The sequence below is a fragment of the Syzygium oleosum genome, unplaced genomic scaffold (genome assembly GCF_021117445.2).
Source record: "Syzygium oleosum isolate NSW1041296 unplaced genomic scaffold, Sole_v2.1 Sole_v2.03, whole genome shotgun sequence".
NCBI lineage: Eukaryota > Viridiplantae > Streptophyta > Magnoliopsida > Myrtales > Myrtaceae > Syzygium > Syzygium oleosum.
The window spans coordinates 15592732-15620250 of record NW_026607487.1 but is presented as its reverse complement, the minus strand read 5'-3'; the positions used below and the strand labels follow the sequence as shown (position 1 = coordinate 15620250).

Below are 27519 nucleotides of genomic sequence, written 5' to 3'. Positions count from 1 at the left end.
CCAATTATAATCAATCGCATTAGCTAATTCATTTGTTGGGGACCTGTCATTTCCCATATTCATGACTGGATGACCATCAATGATCCAGTAATTACCAAACATACACCAACATGTTTTTTTCCAAATGAACTTTTTTAGTGCAAGGATGCAAGTAAATCCTAGAATATAGCAAACCTTGCACTTGCAGAAAAAAGCCAAAAAAATGTAAAGTAAATGACACAATTTTTGGAGAAATTCTTGTATGCAATTGAAATATGTGAGCCTACTGTATCTTAGACATTGATGATGAAGTAAGATACAAATGATTTAATTATTGATGAAATGAGCTCACGTACATTGAGCTCCTCTCACGTACATAGAGAGGACCCAAATAATTTTTTTTAGTTTACCTAAAATGGAGAAAGAAAGAAAAATTTCAAGAGGATATTGTTACACAGCTGAAATGGCAGCATCTAGGCCTTACAATTCTCCACAGACATACTGCCAAGCAAGCCTCCGCCCTTTCCAATGTCTCAACTTCTAGAACCCTCCTCCTCTTAAGCCCTCCCTCAACCCCCCTCCTCCTATTTCCTCACTCTCTCCCCCTCTCTCTCTTTGTCACACCCACCTCAAAAGATAAGAACTTTGCAGTTCCTACACCATAATCTCTAGGGTTTCTGAGTCCCAAATGGCTCCGGCACTGAGCAGAGGCTTGGCCAATACCTCCCTCGCTTCGCTCCCACCGTCTTCATCTTCGTTCTCGCTGAATAACAGCAATAAAGTTTTGAGCTTGAGGAGCGCCTTTCTGCCGCAGAATGGGCTCAGAAGGGGGCTCTCCTCCGGCGGGTTGAAGTGGAAGCTCGAGAAGAGGGACAATCGGATTTCAATCCGTTTCCAGGCCGTGGTCGCGGAGAAGGAGGCTGGCGAGACTTCCGGCGAGCAGTTTGAGTATCAAGCTGAGGTGGGTTTCGCCTTGCTTTTTGATTGATCACGCAGGATTCTGAGTTTTTGCGGTTGTTTGGTGTGGGCTGAGCAAGAATTGTGGTTTAATTCCACAGTTGACTTCTTGAGTTTACATGTCCGGTATTTCTGACATTGAGAGCATAGTTGGTGACTGAAAGTGGAAGCTTGACTACTTTTTTGGAGTGATTGTTGCTGAACATTGTGAAATACTGAAAGAGATGGGCATGTAGAACATTTTAAAATAACAAGAGTAGTACACAAGGATTTACTCTGAAAGGTATTATGATTGGTTGATTGTTTTGATGAACCTGTGATTACAGTGCATTTGTCACATTGAGTGTGACTTCTGTATTCCAATCGCGTAGGACTGCACCCTCTGCTTCTGCTCTGATAAATTTAAACTTTGCATTTTTTGCAGGTTAGTCGTCTGTTGGACTTGATTGTCCATAGTTTATACAGCCACAAGGAAGTGTTTCTTCGAGAGCTTGTCAGGTGAGTATTTCACTCACACATATATCTTCATTTCTATGTGGAGCGACTTCTAAATTCTCGGTGAAGATTTTGAGCTTTGCCTTTATTTGTGATTTATGGCCGAATTTGGTTTCCTTGTTTCCCCTCTATCAGCAATGCTAGTGATGCCCTTGATAAGTTGAGGTTCTTGAGTGTTACTGAGCCTGCTCTTCTTGGAGATGCTGGTGATTTGGAGATAAGAATCAAACCAGATCCTGACAATGGAACCATCACGATAACGTAAGTCTATTATGGCTTATAGTTGAAGATGGTTTTATTTTATAGTATCTGAGAAAGTCATAGGATTTATAATGGTGTTATATGGGATTTCAGAGATACTGGTATTGGAATGACAAAGGAGGAGCTCATTGACTGTCTTGGAACTATTGCTCAGAGTGGTACCTCAAAATTCTTGAAGGCTCTGAAGGTTCTTGTTTCGCTTTCCATCTCCCTGAACTCCATCATTTGATAGTTTGGTTAATATACAATTGATATCCAAAATTTTGAACCTAACTCACTAATCTTATACTTTCAGGAAAATCAGGATCTTGGTCCAGACAATAGTTTGATCGGTCAATTTGGTGTTGGCTTCTACTCTGCTTTTTTAGTGGCTGAGAAGGTCTCCTTTAGCTAACCATTAATAAACCTTCGTTTATTTGTAATTCTTTTACATTGGCATGGTGTTTTTAATTTTCATTGAGATTATTTTCCTGAGGCAATGGTCTTCTTCCTGGCTAGTAGGTTGTTGTTTCGACAAAAAGCCCCAGATCAGATAAGCAGTATGTGTGGGAAGCAGTAGCTGATAGCAGTTCGTATGTGATCAAAGAGGAGACAGATCCTGAGAAACTTCTTCGTCGTGGAACACAAATTACTCTTTACTTGCGGGTATTGTGATAGTTGGATTGCGCACTTTGTTTGTTTATTGTACATTAAAATCAACATGTCCACCTCAATTAGTTTCCATTAAATTTTGGGCTTGTAGAATTTGCTGCGATTATCACAAATAGTTTTGTGAAGAGTTTGGCGTTTAAATCTAATATGTGTCATAAATCATACTAAAGCCTAAGGAGTCAACATAAGAGGTTATTATACATTTGTACTCAAGAGTCAAAGGATATCTTATTCAGGTAAAGCATTTTATTCTCTGACTTTTCTGTGCAAATTAATTTCTTGAAGCATATTTGGTGCATTGACACCAACTGACTTTGTCCTTCCAGAATTTGGTTTGGGCGGTTATATGTGTAACTGGGAGAATTACTTTAGTGAGCCACATGATCGTGGTTTAAAGTTTCAATACATTCTCCCTTTATCCCAGACATTTGATCTCTTTGTCTGTCCTTGAGAAAGACCTTGGTACTAACTTTTATGTCAACAATAGATGGCATGTGATGGCATTGGTTCTGCTTTATCTTAAATTCAGTTAATGATAGAGTTCTCTGTCTACTATTTCATGTCCCTTGGGAATAATATGATACTCCCCTTGTTATCGTTTTTAACAGTTAGCTTTTTGACTCATGAAAAGTATTTGTTCAGTTACTGCTGATTGCAATGATATTTTAACCCTCTATCAATTTTTTTGTTGTGGCAGGAGGATGACAAATACGAGTTCTCAGAGCCGACAAGGATACAGAGTTTGGTGAAAAATTATTCGCAGTTTGTTTCCTTCCCCATCTATACATGGCAAGAAAAATCGAGGACGATTGAGGTGGGTCCCCTTTGTATGCAAAGTGTATTTTTCTTTCCGAGAATTTGCTAGGGTTGAAGTCGGTGAATAGATGCTCTATGTTTTTTAGAGCTGTTTGGAAATTGAAGGTTAGAATCATGAATGGCCAGTCAATTCTTTGTTTTTATTTGAAATAATACTAGGAATTTTTTGGTATTAATTTCCTCTAAAACTGATACATTTGCCTAGATAATTATAGGCCTAATTCTCTAAAAAAACCCCAACTTTAGGTCAAGTCCCAAATCTGCCCCGAACTTTTTTTTGTCTTAGAAAAAACTCCCAACTTTAGGTCCAGTTCCAAATCTGCCCCGAACTTTTTTTGTCTTAGAAAAAACCCCAAACTTTAAGTCCAGTCCCAAATCTGTCCCGAATTTTGTTATGTGTAAAAAAAAATCACCAAAATTCAATTTATTTTCAAAAATATACCCCCATGATAAAAATGATCCTAGAAACAATGACCATAGGGGTCTTTGTAGTGATGGACAGAATGTCCGTCACTTTTGAAGTATTGAACCAGCTTTTTTGGGACATGGCATTTCCACGTCAATAACAAATCCACATCAACAAAATAATGGGGCTTTTTTTTAGACAACGAAAAGTTCGGAGCAAATTTGGACTGAACCTAAAAATTAAAAGTTTTTTCGGGTGGATTTGTTATCGTCCCTAACTTTCATATCCTAGAATGGTTTTATTTTGGAGAATTTTAACAATTTTTATTGGGTTGGATTTGTTATCGAAGTGGAAATGCGACGTCGGTCTGTACCTATTGCCCCATTACTTTGCTGATGTGGATTTGTTATCGATGTGGAAGTGCCACGTCAAGTTGGGACTGGATCACGGAAGTGTATTTTTGAAATAAATTGAATTTTGGTGATTTTTTTTACACAAAACAAAATTTGGAGCAGATTTGGGACTGAACTTAAAGTTTGAGGGTTTTTCTGAGACAAAAAAAGGTTCGGGGTAGATTTGGGATTGGACCTAAGTTTGGGGTTTTTTCTAAGACAAAAAAAAGTTTGGGACAGATTTGGAACTTGACCTAAAGTTGGGGGTTTTTTAAGGAATTCATCTGATAATTATAGGTGTATAATGTCCATAATGCGTTTGTTTATACTGCAACAACTTTTGGTGGACCGCCCAATATTATCCGATTGGGCAATTTTCTGGTCGATCCTGATGACTAAAAACTGAACCTACACTTTTTATGCTGGTTTTAGCATAGAGAGAAGGTAGGGATGTCCATTTGCTATTAAGCTAGAAGGGGCTTTGTCACTGTAGTACTTTCATGCGAGTTCTATTTTCTCATGGATTTTTTTTTGGTCGCTATTTTTTTCTCATCGATTAAAATGGTGGCATTTCGTGTACTGATGTCAACATCTAAATTTGGCTAGGTCGAAGAGGAGGAGCCACCAAAGGAGGGAGAAGAAGAAAAGCCAGATGTAATTTATGCAGCATTTATACATGTTATACGGTGTCATTTTCTGCTACTATGACATTTAAGTGGATCTGTTTCTTCGAGCAGGAGGAGAAAAAGAAGAAGAAGACAACTAAAACTGAGAAGTACTGGGACTGGGAATTGGCCAATGAGACAAAACCAATATGGGTAAACTGTTTTTTATTTTATTACTTCTTTTGAAAACACATTATCATGCTATTGAAATTATTCGTTTCTGCTGAAATTTTCTTCGAGTGAGGTATTGTTCCTTTGCTCATGTGTCATGTCAGCATGTGCTTGCAAACAATGTCCTGCTGAACTATAGTCCTTTGCCTGCTGTAGATGCGGAGCCCCAAAGAAGTTGACAAGGAAGACTATCAAGAATTCTACAAGAAGGCTTTCAATGAATTTCTTGACCCACTTGCATACACTCATTTCACCACTGAGGTACCGCATAATCTTCTTCCTTCATCTAGCAGAATACTCTCCTCCATGTGGAGCTTGACTCAAAATATGTGCAGGGTGAGGTGGAGTTCAGGAGTGTCTTATATATTCCAGGAATGGGACCTCTCAACAATGAAGATGTAGTAAACCCGAAAACCAAGAACATACGCTTGTATGTGAAGCGTGTGTTCATTTCTGATGATTTTGATGGTGAACTGGTAAGTCTTAACGTGGCTTCAACTAAATAGAGGAACTCTTCCTTTTCTTCTACAGGTTTGTGCGGGGTTTTTGATAACTTTGGCACTGGCATGTTGATTCTTATACTCTCAGCAAAAGCTTGCTTAATGAAACAGCTCTCGAACATTCTCTTTATATTTCTGATTCCAGTAGTTTCAGCACATGGCTCCTTAGACACACACACAAACCCCCACTACTTTATGCCTTCCTGTCTGTCTGTGTCACTTTATAAATTAATGAGCTGATTGGTCTTAGGTTTACTATGTTGAGATATTGTGTTTATTAAGGACTGTTTATGCGTTGTCTAATAAGTAGCAGAGATTAAACTTATTATGCCTCAATTTAGATTAACCCAGCCATCCTGTATGATGGACATAAAGGCTAAAGCGCGATGTTTTCAAGATAAGGCGTGATGGTTGATAACCACATTATAAAATTATTCTGGATCTATGTTATGATGATATGATTCCATATCATTTCCTGTCTGATGTGTCTGAATATTCTGTTTGGGAGAAAATATTATACTTAAATAATTTATATCCTGTATTTGCAGTTTCCACGGTACTTGAGCTTCGTAAAGGGTGTGGTGGATTCAGACGACCTTCCACTCAATGTCTCACGAGAAATTCTTCAAGAAAGCCGAGTTGTAAGTTTTAAGTTGTCAATTTTTTTGTTTCTTTGTATTGTTGTGTTACATATGGATTTGTCAGCTCCCACTTACTCAAGAGACTTTTACGTGCACATGTCATTTGGTTGGTTGTGCAGACAGCTGGCTCCTACTTATTCAGTACAATGTTATGCTTGCATAGTATTTTGTCAACTCCCTGTGAAAACAACGAGCATTATATTCTCCGGATTGGTTCAATTTCAGCATCTATAAGTTGCCATCTGTCTCTTTCGCTCTGTTTGCAGGTAAGAATAATGAGGAAGAGACTTGTAAGAAAAACTTTCGACATGATTCAAGAGCTTTCAGAAAGTGAAGATAAGGAGGTGGGAAGCAATTAGAGATTTCTCTTGTATCTATTTGTTGGATTTGCTTGCCGCATTTTGAAAACTTTGATTCATGTGCTTTCAGGACTACAAAAAATTTTGGGAAAACTTTGGGAGATTTTTGAAATTGGGATGCATTGAGGATTCAGGGAATCATAAACGCATAACACCTCTGTTGCGATTCTATACTTCCAAAAGTGAGGAGGAGTTGATGAGCTTGGACAATTATGTTGAAAACATGGGTGAAAAGCAAAATGCCATTTATTATTTGGCAACAGACAGCTTGAAGAGTGCAAAGAGTGCTCCATTCTTGGAAAAGTTGGTTCAAAAGGATATTGAGGTAAGTACCTGGTCTTTGCTTGTAATGTCATTGAACCTTATCTAGTAGTTCTTTTGTTCTGATGCAGTGGACTTGATAAAAGAAATGGCACTATATATATGATAAAATAAGGGGGATGGGGAGCGTTTAGTCTTCACTTCATCTCTGGTTTGTTTTTTGGTCGAACATCTCTGGTTGACTAACTCTTACTTTTTCGAGAATAGGAAGATGCAGTATTTTGTTTCCTTCTAAAGATTTTAATTTTCTCCCCCAAACATTTTTTCTTTTTGCAATTGCAATAGTGTTGATTTAATCAATATCAATTGAATAATCTGGGCAGCAATTGGACGTCATTTTTTTCCCCTTGATAAGTTTGGGAACTTGATGAATTGATTTGCAGTCCGGTCTTGGACTGCCATAGTGGTAGTGGAGATTACTCTTTAGATTTATGGACCTGTGGTAACACTTCAGTGAGAAAAAAAGTAACGCTTGCAGATATTTCATCATAAGCGGAAAATCTAACTCTCAAGTAATGGATAGGTACCATGAGCAGGGTCTTTTCTTCCTTTTTCATTGTTCCATCCTCCTCCTCCTCGTGGGCCCTTCCTCATCTAGATTTTATCGTTTTTGAATTCTATCTCTTTGTCTCCGTCAGTTCGTTCCTTGTTCCATCTCCTTTTAAAGATTGCTTATGCTACTTTTGCTGCAGGTTCTTTACCTGATTGAGCCTATCGATGAAGTTGCCATTCAGAATCTGCAGACCTACAAAGAGAAGAAGTTTGTCGATATTAGCAAGGAAGACTTGGAGCTTGGTTAGTGCTTGCCCTATTTATGTGTTTAAACTATTTTTGGTGCGCTTTCTCTGTCTTAGCTTCTCTTTATTAGGAGTTGGATTCTTTGGTATTATATCGACTCCTACTCATGTTAGGTGATGAGGACGAGGTTAAGGAGAGGGAGACCAAACAAGAGTATAATCTGCTGTGCGATTGGATAAAGCAACAACTTGGGGATAAAGTGGCTAAAGTACAAGTTTCAAAGCGGTTGAGCTCATCTCCTTGTGTTCTTGTCTCTGGAAAGTTTGGATGGTCTGCTAATATGGAAAGGTTGGTGTATGATCTGAAAGAGTCTCAATTTTCAGTATCATTGTATGTGAGGAGGTGGGCTGATTTCTCTGTTTGCAGGTTGATGAAAGCTCAGGCTCTTGGGGACACTTCAAGTTTGGAATTCATGAGGGGCAGAAGAATATTGGAGATCAACCCCGATCACCCCATTGTTAAAGACCTAAATGTAAGACTGCTCTTTTATTGAATGCTCATACATTCTGATGACCAATTCAAGTTAATCCCGAAGAATTCATCTCTCTTGCTAAGAACTATGGAGATCAAGTTTACTTTCAAACATACCGACTCCATTTGTTATGCTCTCTCTAAATCTAGTTAGACAAGAAGGAAAAGCAACCATTCTTTTCATTTTTCTTGTATGCGAGACTAGTTTATATGTACAAAGACCAGAAATTTGACTCTGGTAATTTTGATTGCAGGCTGCCTGCAAGAATGCGCCAGACAGCGGGGATGCCAAGAGAGCAGTTGACCTCCTATATGATACCGCGCTAATCTCCAGTGGATTTACTGTAAGCTCATATTCCGTCTTCCTCCTTCCTTTTGAGTCATTTGGGCATGTTGCTATCTCTTAACCTTCTCCATCCTCTTTGCCCAATCAAACAGCCTGACAGCCCAGCCGAGTTGGGGAACAAGATATACGAGATGATGGCGATGGCTCTCGGCGGTAGATGGGGGAGACTGGAAGAAGAAGGAGAAGAAGCCACGGAGTCGTCAGAGGATGGTTCCACTGAATCGAGCGCTGCAGAGCCTGTGGTCGCCGAGGCTGAGGTGGTAGAGCCCTCGGAAGTAAGGACCGAGAGTGATCCTTGGAATGACTAAGAGAGGATCTCTAGATTGGAGAAATTTTTGGAAATACTACACTCTTAGGCAAAACTGTGCCACTTTGGACCAAAGTGGTGTGGAAGTAAGAAGGCAAATAAGAGATTTATTACAATTTATGGTTAGGCAAAGACTAGTGAAATTGTGTTGGCCTCCACTTGTTCTCCCACAGGTTAGGTGATTTTAATGGCCTATGAAATTTTGTTATTGGTAATGTCTGTTTGGGGAACTTTATGTATCTTCTTTAGGTACTTATTGGCCTATTGGAAGAATTTAAAAATTTCCATGGTGCTTTCACCAATGATCTTGATGAGATTATTGAGGATTCATCTTAAGCATGATATGGTTCTATGCACTTTACCTATGATTATTCGATCTCCTATTCTAATTTCATTGGAAACAGCATCTTATTTTACCAAATTTGCTACATGTACGCTCACTTTTTCATGTGGAATTACTTTGGGAAAAAGAGAGTATTTTTACCTTAAATTATACAGATGTAGATTTAGGGAGCCGAGTTCTTGCCAAAAATGAAACGAGTGGATTCAAAAAGGGGAGTGAGAAGCTGGTCATTGATGGGAATTTGTTGAAGATTTCACATATTTATTATTATTTTAAAAATTAATATGGAATGGTTTTCAGAAAAAGGAAGAGGCAAGTATCTCCTCAAAATAAAGAAAACACTAATACATGGACTTTTCAATGAATTCTTAATTTCTTAAATTTCATGTTAAACTTCTTCGGTCATGTTTAACTTAAGAACCTTTATGAGGAGTGGAGATTATTTTTGAAAATTAGAACTTCAGTTCTTATTGTACAATAAATTGGCAAAAATGGACACACATATATGGGTTTGCTAAAAATGAAAAAAAGACCGTCGTAATAACACAACAAGAAAAAATGAAATTTAATGTTAAGAATTAGAATTAGAATTATAAAAAAATATAAAATTTGGAAGTTAAAAGAAATTTATGAATAGAAGAATAGAGACTAGAGAAGAAAATTATCCAAAAAGTTTTAAATTTATTACACTTTTGTCAATTTTATTCTAAACCTTTTAATTTTACAAATTGAGTTCTTACCCTTTTTGCCTTTTGCCAAATGAATCTATTCAACTAATTTTAGCCAGAAATTGCCGAGATGGATGTCGGCTGAGAACATTTTTAATAATATATTAATATTTTTTGATTTTTTTCCTTTTTTTTTCTTCCTCCTTCTCTTCTTTAGTGGCCGACGAGGGTCGCAGCCCTCGCCCAACCTTGCCCAGACGTGGGGGAGGTCATAGATTTTTGCGGCGATCCCATGGATGCCTTCACTCGCGGCTGATGAGGCCCTGGCGAGACACAATGGTCTGGGCGAGGGGTAGCTAGTCTCGCCGCCCCGCGAGCAAAGGCGGCCATGGCCTTATCGCCTGCGACTAGCAAGGCTGTCTTTACCAAGATCTGCCGGCCAAAATTGGCTAGATTAACTCAATTATCAAAAAGTTAAAGGGCTCAACTGGTAAAACTGAAAAGTTTATGACCGAATTGATAAAAATGCAATCATCTTATGACTTTTTGAACAATTTCCCCGAGACTAGAGAGATTGCCAAACGACGTCGCATGGCTTATATTTCCGACAACGTTTTGTTTTTTTGTTCGCTTTTCTTTTTTGGGTGGGTTTGAAGAGACATGAAAACGAGGAGCATAGGTTTATGCAGGGTTTTAGAGAGAGGCGGCGTCACAGCCTCCCTTCCTTCCTGCCTTCCTTCTTCTGCTTCTTCGAGCTGCTTTCAATTTCAATTCATTCGACCCAAGTACGAGGAAAAGACAGAATGTGGAGGAACTTGGCCAGGCGAGCTCCTCCCAGGAAATTCAACTCCACTCCTGCCTCCGCTCCATTGTTACCTCCCCCACCAAGCTCCAATTTTTCCAATAAATTCGCACCGGCGGCTCAAAAGGGTCTCCGCTCATGGCTCTCACCGCCGCCGCCGCCCCCGCGGAAGGTCGGCTTCGCGGCGCCCGAGCCCCTGGGCCGCTGGAGGAGCTATGCCGGCGCCGCGGAGGCGATCGTCTCGACCACGGAGGAGGAGCTCTCGGGATCCGAGGAGATCCAGGAGCTGATGGAGGAGATGAAGAAGCACGTTGGGGTCTCTCCCGATCTTCAGCGGTGGCTGCTGCCCCAGCCGCAGCCGCAGCCGCAGCCGCAGAAGAGGATGGGCGGGATGGGACTGTCCAAATACTTCATGCTCAAGAAGAGGCAGGTCAAGATGGAGACCGAGGCGTGGGAGGACGCGGCGAGGGAGTATCAAGAGCTCCTGACGGACATGTGCGAGCAGAAGCTGGCGCCCAACCTGCCGTACGTGAAGTCGCTGTTCCTCGGTTGGTTCGAGCCCTTGAGGGATGCTATAGCGGCCGAGCAGGAGCTTTGCAGAAAAAAGAAGGCGAAGCCGTCTCATGCTCCATTTATCGATCAGTTGCCGGCGGATATGATGGCTGTGATCACAATGCACAAGCTTATGGGACTCTTGCTGTCTACCAATGGAGGGAATGGCAGCTGCAGGGTTGTTCAAGCTGCTTGCCAGATTGGTGAAGCCATTGAAAATGAGGTGTGTGTGTGAAATAATGTTATGCGACTTAATTAGTGCTGAAGGGGGAAAAGAGAAAAAATTAGGTACAAACAATATGAGATTAAAGTTTCCTCTGGCCAAAAAAAAAAATAGAATAGGAGATTGTTCTCCAAGAAATTGCTATATCGTACTTATATACACAATTTCCCACTGGTGTAATATTTCTGCAGTCAGAATCTATTGCATAAGACTAATTGATGTTGGGATATGTTCAAATGTTGAAAGGCAAAGCTTTGGTGTTGACAAGCCTTTGGAAGAGTGTCATCGCTTGGCAGTCTATAATTCTTCTAATTTTGTCTGGATATCGTGATTAGTAATTTAGGGTGCATTGCAACAATTAGATTCATGTACCGAACCAGTCCAGGAGAAAAAGGATCTTTTTCTCTAGTTTGCCGTCGTTTCATCGCTTGTTATCATTAAATCATGTCTAGCTGTCGGAATGCAAAAGACAAGTCATATTCCTTCTAGTTGGTTGGGGCATCATTCTGACACCCAGGGGCCGATACGGTGGTTGGATGTCACTTTGATCATCTTTGTGTGAACAGGCTATGCTACAAAAGTTTTTGGAGAAGACAAAGAAAAAATCCGCAAAAAGTAAGGATCTTGAAGGTGAATCTGATCTTCAGACATCTGAAGGTCAGCCTAATGAAGAACAGGAAAAGCTAAGAAAAAGGGTTTCTACTCTGATGAAAAAGCAGAAGGTGTTCCAAGTAAGGGGGTTAGTGAAGGCACAGGATGAGTCAAAGCCTTGGGGTCAGGAAAACCATGTCAAGGTCTATGTAGTTTCATCCGAAGAAATCTCCTGTTTAAGTACTAAGTGTGAAGGTCCTTTTCCTTGCTAATGGATGCTGATTATTGTGATTTCCAGATTGGCTGTCGTCTGATTCAATTATTGATGGAAACTGCCTATATACAACCACCAATAGATCAATTAGGAGATGGGCCACCTGACGTTCGTCCTGCATTCACACATGTCCTTAAGACGCTAACAAAAGATGCTCAGTAAGAACGCTTTCAAAAATCACCCCCACTCCTCCCTTCTCTCTCTCTCTCTCTCTCTATATATATATATGTGTGTGTGTGTGTGTGTGTGTGTTGCACGTGCTTGTACTAATACTTTGGAGGTCCTTTTTCTAGGAAAGGTAGCAGGAGATATGGAGTTATTGAATGTGACCCGCTGGTTCGTAGGGGTCTTGAGAGAAGTGTAAGAACAACACTACCTCTAGAAAATTTTCACGTGGCTGCATATCTTTTCTTCAGTAATTTTGAATGTGAAGCTTGAGGTGTCTTTAGTAATTGAAATTAGTGACGGGTAATTTTTTATGATAGGCGAGGCATATGGTGATTCCTTATATGCCCATGTTGGTGCCGCCAGTACAATGGACAGGGTAAGATTCTATAATTGTAGCATTCCAAGTTAAACAATCAATATCCTGTCATTTTTCCCTTTCAATTTTGTAGAAAGGGAAAGGGGTAGATTTCTCCTCGCCCTTTCTTAGTAAAGATGAGCCCATTTGGACATAATGTTTTATGCTATAAATTTATTTGCATGAACGTCATCGTTGAGAGTTCTGTGCTGATTGTTGCTTGTTAATTGTTATTTCTCTTAATGCCAATGTTTCTCCAGTTATGACAAAGGAGCATATTTCTTTTTACCATCCTATGTTATGCGTACGCATGGGGCGAGACAACAACGTGAAACTATCAAGAGGACACCAACAAATCAGTTACAACGCGTTTTTGAGGTACGGAATTAAAAGACTTCTTATTTAGTCTCTTTCAGGAATATTCTCTCTACACAAGCCCAGCCTGGTATCTGTCATCTGAGAACCTTGAATGCTTCTGCTTCTGTTTTGCTTGGCAAATACCAATCTTTCTCAAAATACCTTTATCATCCCCTTTGCGGAGGGACAGCTACTCTTTTAACAAAGTCTTAATCTGTTGAGATCTCTATTTAGTTATTGTTTCCTGTTTTAATCCTGTGAATCAGGCCCTGGATACCCTTGGAAACACCAAATGGAGGGTAAACAAAAGAGTACTTGCTGTCATTGACAGGATCTGGGCTAATGGAGGTCATCTGGGAGGCCTAGTTGATCGTGAAGATGTGTGTTACACTTGTTCACCTTTTCTATCTACCTTTTTATGAGCTCAATCATACTTAGATATTAATCTTCCCTTTTCATTTCCTTGATGAAGGTTCCCTTGCCAGAAAAACCGGACACAGATGATGAGTCGCTATTGCGAAAGTGGAAATGGAAAGTAAAAACCGTGAAAAAGGAAAACACTGAGAGACATTCACAGCGTTGTGATATTGAACTTAAATTGGCGGTAAGAATCTCACCTGCAAATTGAGTTCACCACTCATCATTGATTATCCAGACATCTGGCATACTTCTTATCATTTTGCTTTTGGTGGGAGAAGGTGGCACGCAAAATGAAGGATGAAGAGGGGTTTTTTTACCCGCACAGCCTTGATTTCCGTGGTCGTGCATACCCAATGCATCCATATTTAAACCATCTTGGCTCTGATCTGTGTCGAGGCATTCTTGAGTTTGCTGAGGGACGCCCTCTAGGAAAGTCTGGCTTACGCTGGCTAAAGATACAATTGGCAAATCTGTATGCTGCTGGTGTGGACAAGCAGTCCTATGAGGGTCGAATTGCATTCACTGAAAAGCATTTAGATGAGATATTCGATTCTGCAGATAGGCCTCTTGAAGGAAGACGATGGTGGTTGAAAGCAGAGGACCCTTTTCAATGCTTGGCAGTATGTATTAATCTTACAGAAGCATTACGAAGCTTTTCTCCCGAGGCATATCTTTCACATATGCCCATTCACCAGGTACTTAATTAAGAACAGATAACATATTGCTTTAATGAGTATTGAGGTTCAAGACTTTGTATGCTGCACATATTTTTATGGATCTATGTAATTATGTGGGTAATTGGGTGTTGAGTCATGATAATTTGTCCGTGTAAACGATTTTATAGCTGTGCATTGAGTTTAGTGAACTATTCGCCAGATGTTTAATGGAAATTATTTGTTTGTGAGTGGGAATGAGTTCTTTCTGAAATGAAAATACTGCAAACTTTTAGATCCAGCCTTTCTGTTGATGCAAGTTCACTTCAACAGACAGCTGGATTTGATGGCATATGCAGTTGTGATCTGTGCAGTGTCTAGAACTCATTAAAGTGTTTCATTCTGGAATCTTGGAGCATAAGTATAATAAAAAAAATATCATCGAGATGGAGGAATAGTTAGTTACACCAGTGATATAATTCCAAAATATTGCAGTGTACGACGGACCTTATTCGAATCGGCATGACACGTGCCAAATAATAATTGTTGCTGTATATTAGATCTTCATATGAGTTAGGTGCTAAAGATCTTGGTAAATTCTTTTTCTAGTCATTTTCTTCATACTTACCAATGAAAAAGAACCCCAAGGCACTTACTTTGACTGGAGAAACTTTTTTAGTGGTGTAGGACATAGTGTCCCATAGTGAAGCATAAATCTTTAGGCTTAAACCGAAAGCTTCCCAAGCATCATACCTAGGATTTCTTAAGCATCACGCTTAAGAGAAGAATTGCATCACTCAATCCCGAAGCAAATTCTTACAAAGTTTAATTGTACATCTTCTCTATCGAACCGAAAGATTATATAGACTCTCAAACGTTCTACTCCTATTAGAAATAGAGAATCTATAAACAAGAAACATAATTGAAATAGGAAACTTAATGTCCTACTAAAACTGAAATTGGAAACTTAACTCCAAATATGTAAAGAATAAACTTCTGGTCAATTATCGAATCTATCTTTCCTAATTTAACACTCCTTCCAGAGGTCTTCAAACCATCTCTTAGGCATTCTGCATCAACTCTCTCTGGTTTGGAGAAACTTAGTTGAGATTTCGAGCAGACTTGAGGGAAAATTCGTTGCATGTTGCTGAATTGACAGACAATAAGGGGTAGGTAGTTCAGTAGTGGTTGTGTCAATCGATATTAGTTTCTTTTCGTTCACAATGAAATTGCAGTCCAATTTGATATCACAAGGCCATGGCATTATTATAATGCATCAAACTGGTAACTGCATAAGCCATCCAGAAACCCTTACCATAGAGCCACATCTCTCTATATTACTTAAGCATCTTGATATCTAAGTTTCATTTGACTGAATATTCTTTATCTTAACACGGTGCTGGCGTTGTCTGTTATTCTTAGTGTGGCTACCTTTATTCATATTAATATCCATTCTTTTATATTGATAGTGGAAAATATTCTCGGCTTAGCCATATTGAGTGTATTGACATCTGGTTGCATGTACTGCAATTTTGTGAGGAAATTTCTTGCAATTCTATAGTATTCTTCCTAAGCTTAAGTGGCAATCACTAGTTTGTTCATGGCATCAATGTTTTCGTTACATTCAAATTCTTGTCTGGCTGTGTACAAATCAATATATTGTCAGTCTGTCCACTGAAGTTGAAAGTTGATCTGATTATATAGTATAGTATAAACTTTTGTGTTTTGCTACATATACACAACTTAAACTGGGATGTTCTTGGTACAAGGATGGTTCATGCAATGGCTTGCAACATTATGCTGCACTAGGGAGGGATAAGGTAAGAAGATCTTTTAATGTTCTTTGCTTAAAGACTACAGTATCTTTCATGCCATACTTCCATATTGTCCTTGCCTGAGACCCACCAGTGGTCATGCGTTTTGATTTTCATGGCTGGCACTAGCTGTATCTCTTCTAAAGTGAATTTTGTATGAAGTTCTAACTTGAACTGTTTGTTTGAGGGCATTGTGTTGTACATCACAAACTGTACCACGTATGCTTCTGTGCAATTTATACACTTCAATTTGAAGTATCTAGAGTTTGCAGTTGGATTTATCATATGTAGGCACCTAATGCAACAAATCAAGAGATTTTCCTAATTGAAGCACACACTCTGTGCTTTCCACGGTAGTTCCTAATGCTATTTATTGTATTATGCATCTACTTGTCCATCACAATCAACTTCAGAGACGATTCGGAAATGCCTTGCTCTCAATCATGTAATGTTCTTATTGAATTTGGAGTACCACATAACCTTGTCTTCAGTCCAGTCTTCATTCCCTAGAGTATGTAGTAGCTGTCGTATAAAACGAGCTCATTTCTGTGGAATTTGTACTTATTCTTTACCAAATTTGGATAAGTAGCCAATGACTGTGATACGGAAAAGGCTTTGATTGTGCTCTATGATCTATATAATATGTTATTTGGTCCTGTTCATCTGGATGCGTTTCCATGAAGACATACCACTTTATTTTGTAGTTGGGAGCTGCTGCTGTGAACCTGGTCGCTGGAGACAAACCTGCAGATGTTTACTCAGAAATTGCTTCCAGGTTCTCTCTCACTCTCTCTCTCTCTCAACAATGAGGTCGATGACTACTGTAGAAATAGGCCAAGGTTAATGAGTTAGGATGATGTTCAAAACCTTCATCAATGATCAAATAAGTTGGAGGTGCTATTTCAGGGGCCCCTGAACTTGGCAATCTTATAGATAGGACAAGCAAAAACCTTTTAAAAGCATGATCTTGTGAGTATAGCAAGAACCACATCTACGACTAGAGTTATCTCAGATGGCAATATAAAGATCTAAAATGAGATTCCTTTTGCCAACAGTGGTGACATCGGGGAAAGGTATCCATTCGGGGTTACTATGATATCTTTGATACTTTGTTGTGCTGTAGGTGTGTCTATAAAAAGGTTTTAACAGATGATATTTCAAAATGCCATGGTTATAGAAAGTGCTTTTATAATGATCGGCTTGTAAGGCAATTGTGGAGCGGGAAATTGCAAAACCACCCCCTAATTGTTTCTTGAAAATTAGTTTTATTATTTTAGCTTCCAACTGCTATTGCTTTTGAGAGTTTATAGAATACTGTACTGCGAGCTGTTCTATCTTTTCAGAAGAAACCCACTTTTCTTTGGAAGCACTCCCAAACATCACTGAAAATGCCTATATCGATGTTGGTGTTGCTTTTATTCTGTTTGCTAATATTTTCCCTTTCCTGGTTCACCCAGACATTCTGCAGTTTGTCTGACTGTTGCTAAGTATTCTTTCGATATAAATGTCATAATCGGGACAAAATTTTATTGTGACCAATACGAATGTTAGGTCAATCTTACATCCCATTCTTTTCATGTCTCAGGGTTGTTGATATCATGCAGAGGGATGCGGAGAAAGACCCTGCAACAAATCCAAATGCTCGTTATGCTAGGCGATTAATCAATCAGGTATCATGGGTTCATGATTCTGAAATGGCTGGACCAAGGTTTGAGCAGGGAACACTAGTTGAAGCAATGCACTTGGACAAACTAGAAGTTAGATTAATAAAATCAGGATCCGGTCTCTTTGATGGATGTGTGGAGATTTATATCGCCCAAAAAACCTCAATCTTCTATTTTCATCCGGTAGACATTTTATTCATGTTTTACGATAGGTGGAAATGCAAACAGTTGCATACATTGTTGAAAAGAAACCATAATCCAACGACAACAGTTTCTCATGGAAAGCTGGGCACCAGATGTCAGCTGTGCCATGAATAACTAAGGCCAATGGACCCATTGAAAACCAATGGAATGTTTAAGGACTTAGTCACAATCTAAGCCATTGAGCTTTCAAGAGGCGGGAAAGAGACGGGGGAGTCTGGGGACAGCCTGATGTGCAGTTAAGGGTTCAAATCCCAACCTCACAAACATTTAACTTAGTGGAAAATGAGAAGAAAATAATTAATTGTAAATATTCCTTTATGACTCTGTGAAGGAATTTCCTGGGAGACCTTTATGAATGACTTGCGAGACTGGATGCCTCTCTGCTTATAGGATCAGGTCGCACTGTTGAAGTAATTGCCTGATATGATTGTTCAATGATGTTTAAGAAGTCTATGAACAGGCTATTCTCGTTTTCTAAATTTCTTGGTGTTGTTCTGCTAAATGCTAAGACCAACAGTTTCTCACCATGACTTGAATTATTTCAGGTAGACCGAAAATTGGTAAAGCAGACTGTGATGACTTCAGTTTACGGAGTCACCTATGTTGGTGCTCGTGACCAAATCAAGAGGAGGTTGAAGGAACGCGATGCTATTGCAGATGATGATGAGCTGTTTTCTGTATCTTGCTATGTTGCAAAAGTAAGTGAATCTCACACTTTAAGGGTTGTCTTTTCAATGAATTTTCAGTTTCTCTGAGATTTTATGCATGAGCAGACCACATTGACTGCCTTGGGAGAGATGTTTGAAGCTGCAAGAGGCATTATGGGCTGGTTGGGGGAATGTGCTAAGGTGTGCGCTGCATGCAGATTTCACAGCTTTCATTGCCATTTAATATCTGCTTGAAGTCCGATGGAGAATTTGACCTGAAAAAAAAAAAAAAAGAAGTCCGGTGGAGAATAAAACACAAAGTAGATGAAGTAGATTTTCATGAGCCAAGATGAGATTAATGTAAAATAATTTGGTTGGCGGTTATAGACTTCTTCTTTTTCTTTGGTTTGTCTATGTTGAACAAACGCTCATTAGTGTTCTTGTGTTGAACTGATATATTGGTCATTAATGTGTCAATTACATCAATCAATTTAGTCAGCTGTTAAAAGCACTGATAAGAACAATAGAAAAAAAATAACGACAATCCTCCAATTACAAGCAAGTTGTAAATCATAGTAGAAGATCCTCCAATTACAAGCAAGTTGTAATATATATATATATATATATATATATATATATATATATATATATATATATATATATATATATATATATATATATGCTCTCGTTTTCATGTTGCATTTCTTAATCAAGACTTTTTCTTGCTTTCAGTACATGTATGTTTTTGTTAGTTTGGGTGATATTTCTTTTTAGTGCTGATAGTGAACTCCAATTTCAACAGGTAATAGCCTCAGAGAATAAGCCAGTGAGGTGGACCACTCCTCTGGGACTGCCTGTCGTACAACCCTATAGACAGCTAGGAAGGCATCTGGTAATCTTATGAAGGAATGTTTTATTACAGACAGTTCCATATATATTAATCAGTTACGAATAAACAAACTATCCTTGAATTGCATGCAGATTAAAACTTCCCTCCAGGTGTTGACGCTACAAAGAGAAACTGATAAGGTAATTGAGGTGTAGTGTGTCCTTTTTCTTTTCAATTAGAATTAAGTGGCTTGCCATCAGTAAATGTACATGAGCTGCTTCCCGCATCTGGCACCATTGTGAACGTTGACCCCACATGTCAAGCATGCTATTTTAAAGAACCTTTTAAATTGCCTGGCCATGCAATAGGTTGTTGCAAAAACTCCTTTTCAACTGTGATTTAATTTAAAAACATTCATATGAAACAATCTGTAGTGAAATGTAATATTCTTTTTTGTAATTTTCCCCAGGTCATGGTAAAGCGGCAGAGGACGGCTTTTCCTCCGAACTTTGTCCACTCCCTTGATGGTTCACACATGATGATGACTGCTGTTGCATGCAAAGATGCTGGCTTAAACTTTGCAGGTCTTACATATTTACTTATTTTTTGTGGATTTCTGAACCTCTGTGAGAATTATTCTTATTCTTTACCGGCAATCTGGTGACAGGAGTCCATGATTCTTACTGGACGCATGCATGCGATGTTGATGAAATGAACAAGATTCTGAGGGAGAAGTTTGTTGAACTGTATGAGGCACCTATACTCGAGAATGTAAGTACCTTTCCCAGTTTCAACGATCCTGAAATGCTGTCTTATAATGTTTATTACATATTGGCATTTCTTCCTTTCTGTTTTTCGCAGTTTTATGTATGTTGTATGAATAAATGGTGCTAAAATCAATATCAGACTTGTGACTACTTAAATGGGCAGAGTACCCTGGCACAAAACATAAATTGCTTCTAAATTGTTGAAAATATTATACATATAACTTCCAGTAGGTAAAGTAAAAGCAATAAGTGAGAATGTCAAAAAATTGAATTTCTGTTGATCCAGGTTGGGTAAAGCTCACTCTTCCATCTTATATTTGCAATACTGTGATGGGATCCCAAACAATTTTAGCACTTTTAGTTATGTCACCATGAATCAGCAGTTGAAACGAAAGCTGATGGACCAGTTGAGTTAAACATTTGGTCTATCAATTGAACAGTCCATCCACCGGTCCTGTTTTTCGAACTTTGGTAAACAATGCTTACTACATGTAAGCGCATGTTCGTTAACAAAAAAAAAGTGCATGTTCGTTTTTATGCATTCATATCTGTCAATTTCTCTGGAATTATCAGGTATGGTGAAATCAGATAGCTCAGTTATGGAATTTGAGAAAGTTAATAGTTATGTAACATACAGCACAATCGTAGAAGTAGTGTCATGTAAATTTTACAGGAAAGTTGGATGTGTAGCTATTGATAATCAGATTGGAAGACGATTTAAATGGAACATTTGGATTGAAAGTTTATAGTTATGTATCATGCAGCACAACGGTAGTAGTGTCATGTAAATTATTCTGGAAGGAGGGATATGTAGCTATTTATTATCAGAGACCACTTAGATGGACATTTGGATAAAATTGCAAAAAGTATTCTTCCTCAGCATCTTTCTATATAGCAAGCCACCAAAACAGTGGGGAAGTTTGATACCAGGAACTGACTGTATTTTTTGTTTTTCCCTTTTTGGTTGGGATTAACTAGCATCAATGACTGACATTGATGTGTTTAGAAGGTTTCTTTTGAGATACAATTGCAGGTCCTCTTACAACTAGAACATGCTTTTTATCTGTTTCATTTAACACAATAATTGTTTTAGTATATTCTCATTTAGATCTTCCGAAGGTTTAGTGTTTCAGGCTTCTAGTTTTCTGAATAGCAAATGCACCCCGATTTGTGGGTGCATTCCTTTTGGTAGAGTTAAAAGAGCATATTAGAGGCATGACTAACACCGTGTATCGTATATCATGATTCTCTTTTTATTCTTTGGGTCTGTGGGTGCAGTTGTTGGAGAGTTTTCAGAAATCTTTTCCCGAATCACATTTCCCTCCATTGCCTGAGAGAGGAGACTTTGATCTAAAAGAGGTCCTGAAGTCCCCTTATTTCTTCAACTAAAGCAAGGCACGTGTACTGTTATCACTTGTTCTTAGCAACTCTGTCATTCAAGTGAAGGCGACAGCAGTTTGGCATTTGGTTGAAGGCCTGTGATGCAATTTCTTTGCACATAATCGAGGTAGAGAGGAAAGGAGGCCAAAATGTGGCCTCATGAAGAATGTACATGATGACATCCTTGTATATATGTCCGGGAAGATACAGAAAATGCGTTCGAAGGATCTTCATGTTTCCAGCTCGAATATCGAAGTTCACTTCTATCCCTGTTGGACCTAAGGTTCTCGGAGGTTCAAGGGATGCAAGATGTTGCATAACGCAGGGGTTATCCGTGAAGAACTCCAGTGCCACTTTGACATGCTTGGTCTGCAATCGGAATTTGACGAAATCAGTCATGAGCAACTTCAAAGAAAGCTCATACTTCTCGAAGATGATTGTGGTGTTGCAAATGATCCAGGAATTGAACCAGATGGACTTGATTGAAGGATCCTACTGGTATGTAAAAATTGATTACTGCTATGGACAGACGGTCCTATACTTGTTTCCTGCAGATGATGGCGGAAAATAACAGATGGATTTCTCACCAAGTCGTAGGTGATATTTTATAAGTTTTCATTATTGTACCATTCTTTTTAATGGAAACACTAGTGTACCAACTTTTGATAGGTACCTGTGATCTATATTCTTTGCGAACATTCTATTGCCTTCAGATTTTGATACGAGGCATTACTGCCATGCACAGAGAATACAAGAATCTTGAATGTCGTAGCCCCATTTCGATTTGTTTCCACTGTGATATGAGAATTGATTAGTCTCCAGTTTTTGTTTCAACATTACATATAAAGCTTCCTCCAACTACATTAAATGCGGATGTGCTAATTGAATTGGCTAATCCAGTGTGATTCTTGCACTCCGCATTTTGCCACGGATTACTCTTGTACAAAGAGTAATAAGCCCCTTCTCGATTTGAAATGTATAACCTTTGCACTTCAAAATCTTCCAGTTTCACTAGTGAGGAAGGAACTTCCATTAATTGTTAAATGTTGTCCATGAATTTTCCTGTTGTTCAACTTAATCACTGCATGACAAAAAAAGAAAAAGAAAAACTTAATCACTGAACAATGCTCTCTTTTTCTAATCATTTGGGTCCTTGAGCAACCAAACGCTGAAAAATTGTCTTGGAAAAGTATCGTCAATATTATTAAAGATTGGGAAAATGACATAAACAGTCCCTGAACTTTGACCCAATGTGCAATTTGGTCCCTGAACTTTTAATTTATTCAATGTAGTCCCTGAACTTTAGCTTGATATTCAATTTGGTCCCTGAACTTTTAATTTGTTCAATGTGGTCCCTGAACTATTTGAAAATGTTCAATGTAGTCCTTCTATTAATTCAAGTGCAAGGACTACATTGAACATTTTCATATAGTTCAGGGACTAAATTGAACATGTGCTAAAAGTTCAGGGACCACATTGAACAGATTAAAAGTTCAAGGACCAAATTGAACATTAGGCTAAAGTTCAGGGACTACATTGAACAAATTAAAAGTTCATGGACCAAATTGCACATTTGGTCAAAGTTCAGGGACTGTTTGTGTCATTATCCCTTAAAGATTTGCATGTGCTTAACTACACAATCATGTAAAAACTCACTCAAAAGTGCAAAGATTCACAATTAGCTATATACACTTCTCTTTTGAAATAAATAAGAGAAGACTATCAATTATTCTTTCATATGAATCTTTTAAATTTGAAGGAACAAAACTAGCAAACCAAACTTGGGGTCCTCCCATGATGTAGCTATGGTACTGTCTTCATTCTGTTCTTTTATTGGTGTTTGTGGGAGCATTGGAACCAGATCATTCAAAATCACACCCCCTCCAACATCCCACTGCGACTGCAACGAATTATTAGCTCCTTCCAAGAATTTGGGGGAGCAAAATCTCAACGAATTCAGCAAAAACTCCAGGAGCAGCATTCATGGCAGCCGCAACCGCCAGGGCTGATAAAAACCAATTCGGATGCGGCTGTGTTTGACAGCACAAGTTGGCTGCGGTGTCGGTATAATAATCCCTCTCCAGACCCCTGTAGTGCTGGGAACCTCGTCTATTGGAATGCCCATTTTAATTTTAAGGGAGCGTGAATGAAAGAGGACCTTAGCTCAAGGAGCTTACCAAACTAAGTCCAAGCCTCCAAGGGACAACACTGAATAGTCGGTAAGAGACAACAATGAATAGTTGGTGAAAGTTCGGAGATCTGTGGGTGTCATTGTACTAGAGTAAGCAATGCGAACCATGTTCCAACACACAGAAAGTGAATGTAAGTGCACCATAAAGTGAAACTAACATATCCAACTGGTAATCGGCAAGGGTTTCAGACCAAAAAAAAAATCTGCAAGGGTTGAGCGATACTGATAATCAACCATGTTCGATACCATAGAACAGCAAGCGCAAGTTAAAATCACTGGTCAAAAAATTCGGTACCACATTTTGTTTCTTCTTGTTCACTTTTATTCATCTATATCGTTTTTGTTGCTTCATTTGTGCTTGTTTCATAAACAAATAAAGAACTTAACCAGGACTCTCCCGGAGAGACTCAATAATGAGTGACAAAAAATTTGGCTTATGGCGTCACCTTTGCTTGGTGCACTAGAAGAAGAGTTACCCAATATTGTGGTGGTTGCGGCATTGATAGGTGATCATCTTTGCAAGAGTTACTGAGTGTATTTGTGCTGTACATTCCTCTGACATGGAAGCGGTAGACTGCCTCAATGACTCACTGTTATTGTCTCTGCAATCATTCTAATCCTTGGACAAAGAAGAGAAACTCCAAAACGTGAAGACTTCTGACCAAACATTCCCCTACAAATCAGCCCTGCGATAGTTTCTCTCATCCGGAGGAAATTCCCATGACCAGCAATCGCCCATTGTTTAGATCTGCTCCTTCTGTGGCGTTTTTTTTTTTACATGGAAATGAATCGCCACAGGTTAAGCAGCTATCGCTTCAAACTGCTGTCTTAGTCAGCTTTTAACATCCGTAAGGAGTTCGAGGCACATCTGGGTCCATGTTGTAAATCCATAATTTGACAGAGAACAATAATCGTCGTTCTAGCTGTACAGCCAAAAAGTTCAAAAGAAAATGCAAGTAATTCTGATTTGAAAATGATAACCCCTTTCCTTAGTACCTCCATGTCTTGAGAGAGCAAGAAGTAGCCAAAACTATGATTGAAGAAAATCTCTCTTTCCTCTTTCTCAGCACACCTCCTGATAAAACAAAGAGCTTTCTACAATTTATGCACTGCCTCACCAAAATAAGATTATGCTCGCCACAAAAGGTTACCTCGGTTTACTGGGATCAAGTATTTCGCGAGGATCTTGCAGAAAAACCCAACTTTGGCATCAAGCCCAGGAAATTTTCATAGGAAATACTCACTGCCCTTGGCGTGATAGCTTTGAAAAGCTATGAAGATGATGCTGAAAAAGCTAAATGCTTTAGTAACCTTTTTATCCATGTCAAACAAAATCTCTGTCATTCATGGTAACCTGAAAGGTAGTCTTATACCCTCGAACAAATATCATACCGAGAAGATATCACCAGAAATCTCCGCATGAACATGTTCCATTTTTAAAAAGATGGAAACGAACCGCATCTCTCACGATTATTTCTCTCTGAGTGACTTTAGATATGTATTTTGTTGCATTGTGACAATCTCCACAAACCCTAAGATTCTTAAAAATTCGTATTGGGAGGCCTAAAGGGATATATGTTAATCCGAAAGCAATTGCAAGCCTTTCACTATGGCGATGTAGCATCTTCAGTTTCTCTGACTCCTCAACGTCCTGGAGAACTGGGCTCATGTCTGGCACATACCCCTCCTCTATGATTCTAGCAGTCAACTTATCCAGCTCAGCAGTTATAAGTTCTGAATGAGGACTCGACTGATCATCAGCTGAAAAGATGTGTACTCTGTTCTTGTACTTGATCCAACTACATCCTGGTTCCTTTTTGATTGATCTCTCTTTCATACCCCGCCTTAATTGGGCCACAAAGTCCCATTTCCCTCTTGCTGCATAGATATTTGTGAGCAAAACATAGCTCGCTGGGTTCTGTGGCTCTAATTCTATCAGTGAATCAGCTGCCCATTTCCCAATTTCCATATTGCCGTGAAGTCTACATGAGCTCAGCAGCTGCGCCCAACCAATTGCATCAGGAGGGAAGGGCATGTTGTGTATAAAATTTTTGGCTTCTTCTAACCTTCCTGATCGGCTAAAAAGATCAATCATGCACGTATAGTGATCAGCAATCGGGCTAATTCTGTAATCTTTGACCATCGATTCAAAATATACTTGTCCTTTCTCAACTAATCCTGCTCTACTGCACGCTGAAAGAACACCAATGAAAGTGACAGCATCTGGTTTCAATCCCTGGGCCAACATCTTCTCGAACAAATCTATGGTCTCCTTAGCTTTGCCAAACTGAGCATAACATGACACGAGTGCTGTCCAGGAAACCTCATCCCTGATACTCATCTCATTGAACAGCCGATCGGAGTCATCTATGCTTCCACATTTACCGTACAAGGTGATGACAGCATTTGAAACTGTCAAAAATGAAATAAAGCCGGAAACCAAGGCTCTACAATGAAACTGTGCACCCTCTTCTACGCTTGCTAGGTTCGCACACGAGCTAATCACACTCCCAAGTGTGAACTCATCGGGCTCAATGCCATTTTTCTGCATATCACAGAAGACCTTGACAGCATCCTCACTCAGCCCATTCTGACCATACCCCACAAGCATTGCTGTCCATGATATAACGTTCTTAATGGTCATCTTTCTGAAGACTTTTTCAGCATATGTGATCCTTTTACACTTGCAATACATGTCAACGAGAGCACTACCTACGAAGACAATGTCAGTGTGATCAGTCCTGATTGCATATGCATGGATTTGCCTCCCTTCTTCCAAAGCCACCAGACTCCCACAAGCAGTTAGCACACTCCCAAAAGTAAACTGATCAATTGTCAAGCCTTCAAAACTCATCTTTCTGAACCAGTCGATTGCTTCTCTCTCTAAACCATTCTGAATATATCCCGTAATCATTGTCGTCCATGAGATCGAATCTCTTTCCTTCATCCCACAAAATATGCGCTCGGACTCTTCAACCATCCCACATCTCAAAAGCCCTGTCATCACTGTATTATACATGACTACATTCCTCTCAGGAATGCCATCAAAAACCATCTTTGCATCGCGAATCAATCCCGCTTTCGAGTACATGTCCACCAAAGGGCTACCCACGAACACATACGCCCAAAATCCAAACTTTATCACATGGCAGTGTATCTGCCGACCCAAATCCACACGATTCTTACTTGAAGACAATATGAGCATCGTCGAGAGCGTGATCCTGTTCAAATTCGCCCTCCCATCTCTCAACATCTCATTGTAGGCCTTAACCGACTCAATCACCAACCCTCTGTTCGCGTACCCCGAAATGAGACAGTTCCACGACACTCCATCCCTGTTCGGCATCGATTCGAATATCTCTCGCGCTCTGGCGATGTCCCCCGATTTCGCATAAGCAGAGAGGAGGGTGTTCCAGGAGAAGAGGTTCGGTTGCGGAATATGGTCGAACACGTGGCGTGCGTGCTTCAGACTGCCGACTTTAGCGTAGGTGTCGACGAGGGTGTTGGACAGGATGGTCTCGGGATGGGTCAAGGTCTTGATGATGAGGCAGTGAAGCTTCTTCGCTTGCTTTACATTGCGGGTGTCGAAGCAGAGCTTCAGTAAGGAACAGTAGCGGTTGGAGCTTGCAGACATTTTCTACGTCCGTTGGGAGTCGGGCCGGTCGTTCAATGCATGCTGAGATGGAAATAAAATGTTGCAGAAAAGCTCACGAACCCGCCGCGCGCAGTCCACGTCCGTTGCTCAAGCCTCGACTCCGCCGCAACCAAGCGCGACCCGGTCGTCGTTGCTCAGCCTCAAGCTGGGGCGTCCCACCACCGAGAGAGGAAGGGTTCTAACCGGGGGTGATCGATTCCCGGTCCAGTCTGGTTCTAGGTGGAATCAGGAATCAGATCGGAAGGACCGGTTCCTAATTTCTAGGACCGGAAACCGGACCGAAACCGGGAACCGTCGGTCCGGTCCAATCCAATGGAACCGATCAATGTAGAAATTCTCCAACCAAACATGGTGAGATTCTCCAATCATACAGGATATCAGCATGCTCAAAAGGAATAAAAATGTATGCTGACATCATTAAAATGT

General features: G+C 39.7%; 3 protein-coding genes across 3 annotated transcripts; 2 read left to right on the top strand and 1 right to left on the bottom strand.

The window, feature by feature from the left end:
- Positions 1–539: 539 nt before the first annotated feature.
- On the top strand, positions 540–8875 carry LOC115671918 (heat shock protein 90-5, chloroplastic). Its single transcript, XM_030593616.2, has 19 exons — positions 540–940; positions 1361–1434; positions 1567–1692; positions 1786–1879; positions 1988–2071; positions 2194–2337; positions 3041–3157; positions 4564–4611; positions 4695–4775; positions 4950–5054; positions 5129–5269; positions 5842–5934; positions 6201–6278; positions 6364–6618; positions 7307–7409; positions 7526–7700; positions 7779–7884; positions 8138–8227; positions 8322–8875. Exons 1-19 carry the CDS (start codon positions 668–670, stop codon positions 8535–8537), a joined length of 2403 nt encoding a protein of 800 aa, XP_030449476.1. The 5' UTR covers positions 540–667; the 3' UTR covers positions 8538–8875.
- Positions 8876–10226: 1351 nt separating this feature from the next.
- LOC115671943 (DNA-directed RNA polymerase 1B, mitochondrial) lies at positions 10227–22031 on the top strand. The gene is made up of 19 exons (XM_030593643.2): positions 10227–11124; positions 11691–11918; positions 12014–12147; positions 12283–12349; positions 12475–12533; positions 12773–12890; positions 13136–13249; positions 13342–13473; positions 13568–13984; positions 15712–15762; positions 16461–16531; positions 17342–17426; positions 18170–18322; positions 18398–18472; positions 19074–19163; positions 19253–19300; positions 19570–19684; positions 19768–19871; positions 21146–22031. Exons 1-19 carry the CDS (start codon positions 10231–10233, stop codon positions 21254–21256), a joined length of 3066 nt encoding a protein of 1021 aa, XP_030449503.2. The 5' UTR covers positions 10227–10230; the 3' UTR covers positions 21257–22031.
- A 1530-nt stretch (positions 22032–23561) lies between these two features.
- Positions 23562–27288, bottom strand: LOC115671868 (putative pentatricopeptide repeat-containing protein At1g68930). The gene is made up of 2 exons (XM_056310128.1): positions 24590–27288; positions 23562–24513 (listed from the first exon to the last, which is right to left on the bottom strand). The coding sequence occupies exon 1, from the start codon at positions 27070–27072 to the stop codon at positions 24841–24843; it is 2232 nt and encodes a 743-aa protein (XP_056166103.1). The 5' UTR covers positions 27073–27288; the 3' UTR covers positions 23562–24513; positions 24590–24840.
- Positions 27289–27519: the final 231 nt, after the last annotated feature.

Excerpts from the sequence above, each read along its gene's own strand:
- LOC115671918 (XM_030593616.2), top strand. The coding sequence starts at position 668 with ATGGCTCCGGCACTGAGCAGAGGCTTGGCCAATACCTCCCTCGCTTCG. Across the intron at positions 1,435-1,566 it reads TTTCTTCGAGAGCTTGTCAG|CAATGCTAGTGATGCCCTTG; the intron begins GTGAGTATTTCA and ends CCCCTCTATCAG. Across the intron at positions 3,158-4,563 it reads AAAAATCGAGGACGATTGAG|GTCGAAGAGGAGGAGCCACC; the intron begins GTGGGTCCCCTT and ends AAATTTGGCTAG.
- LOC115671868 (XM_056310128.1), bottom strand. The coding sequence starts at position 27,072 with ATGTCTGCAAGCTCCAACCGCTACTGTTCCTTACTGAAGCTCTGCTTC.
- LOC115671943 (XM_030593643.2), top strand. The coding sequence starts at position 10,231 with ATGCAGGGTTTTAGAGAGAGGCGGCGTCACAGCCTCCCTTCCTTCCTG. Across the intron at positions 19,164-19,252 it reads GACAGCTAGGAAGGCATCTG|ATTAAAACTTCCCTCCAGGT; the intron begins GTAATCTTATGA and ends AATTGCATGCAG. Across the intron at positions 19,872-21,145 it reads AGGCACCTATACTCGAGAAT|TTGTTGGAGAGTTTTCAGAA; the intron begins GTAAGTACCTTT and ends CTGTGGGTGCAG.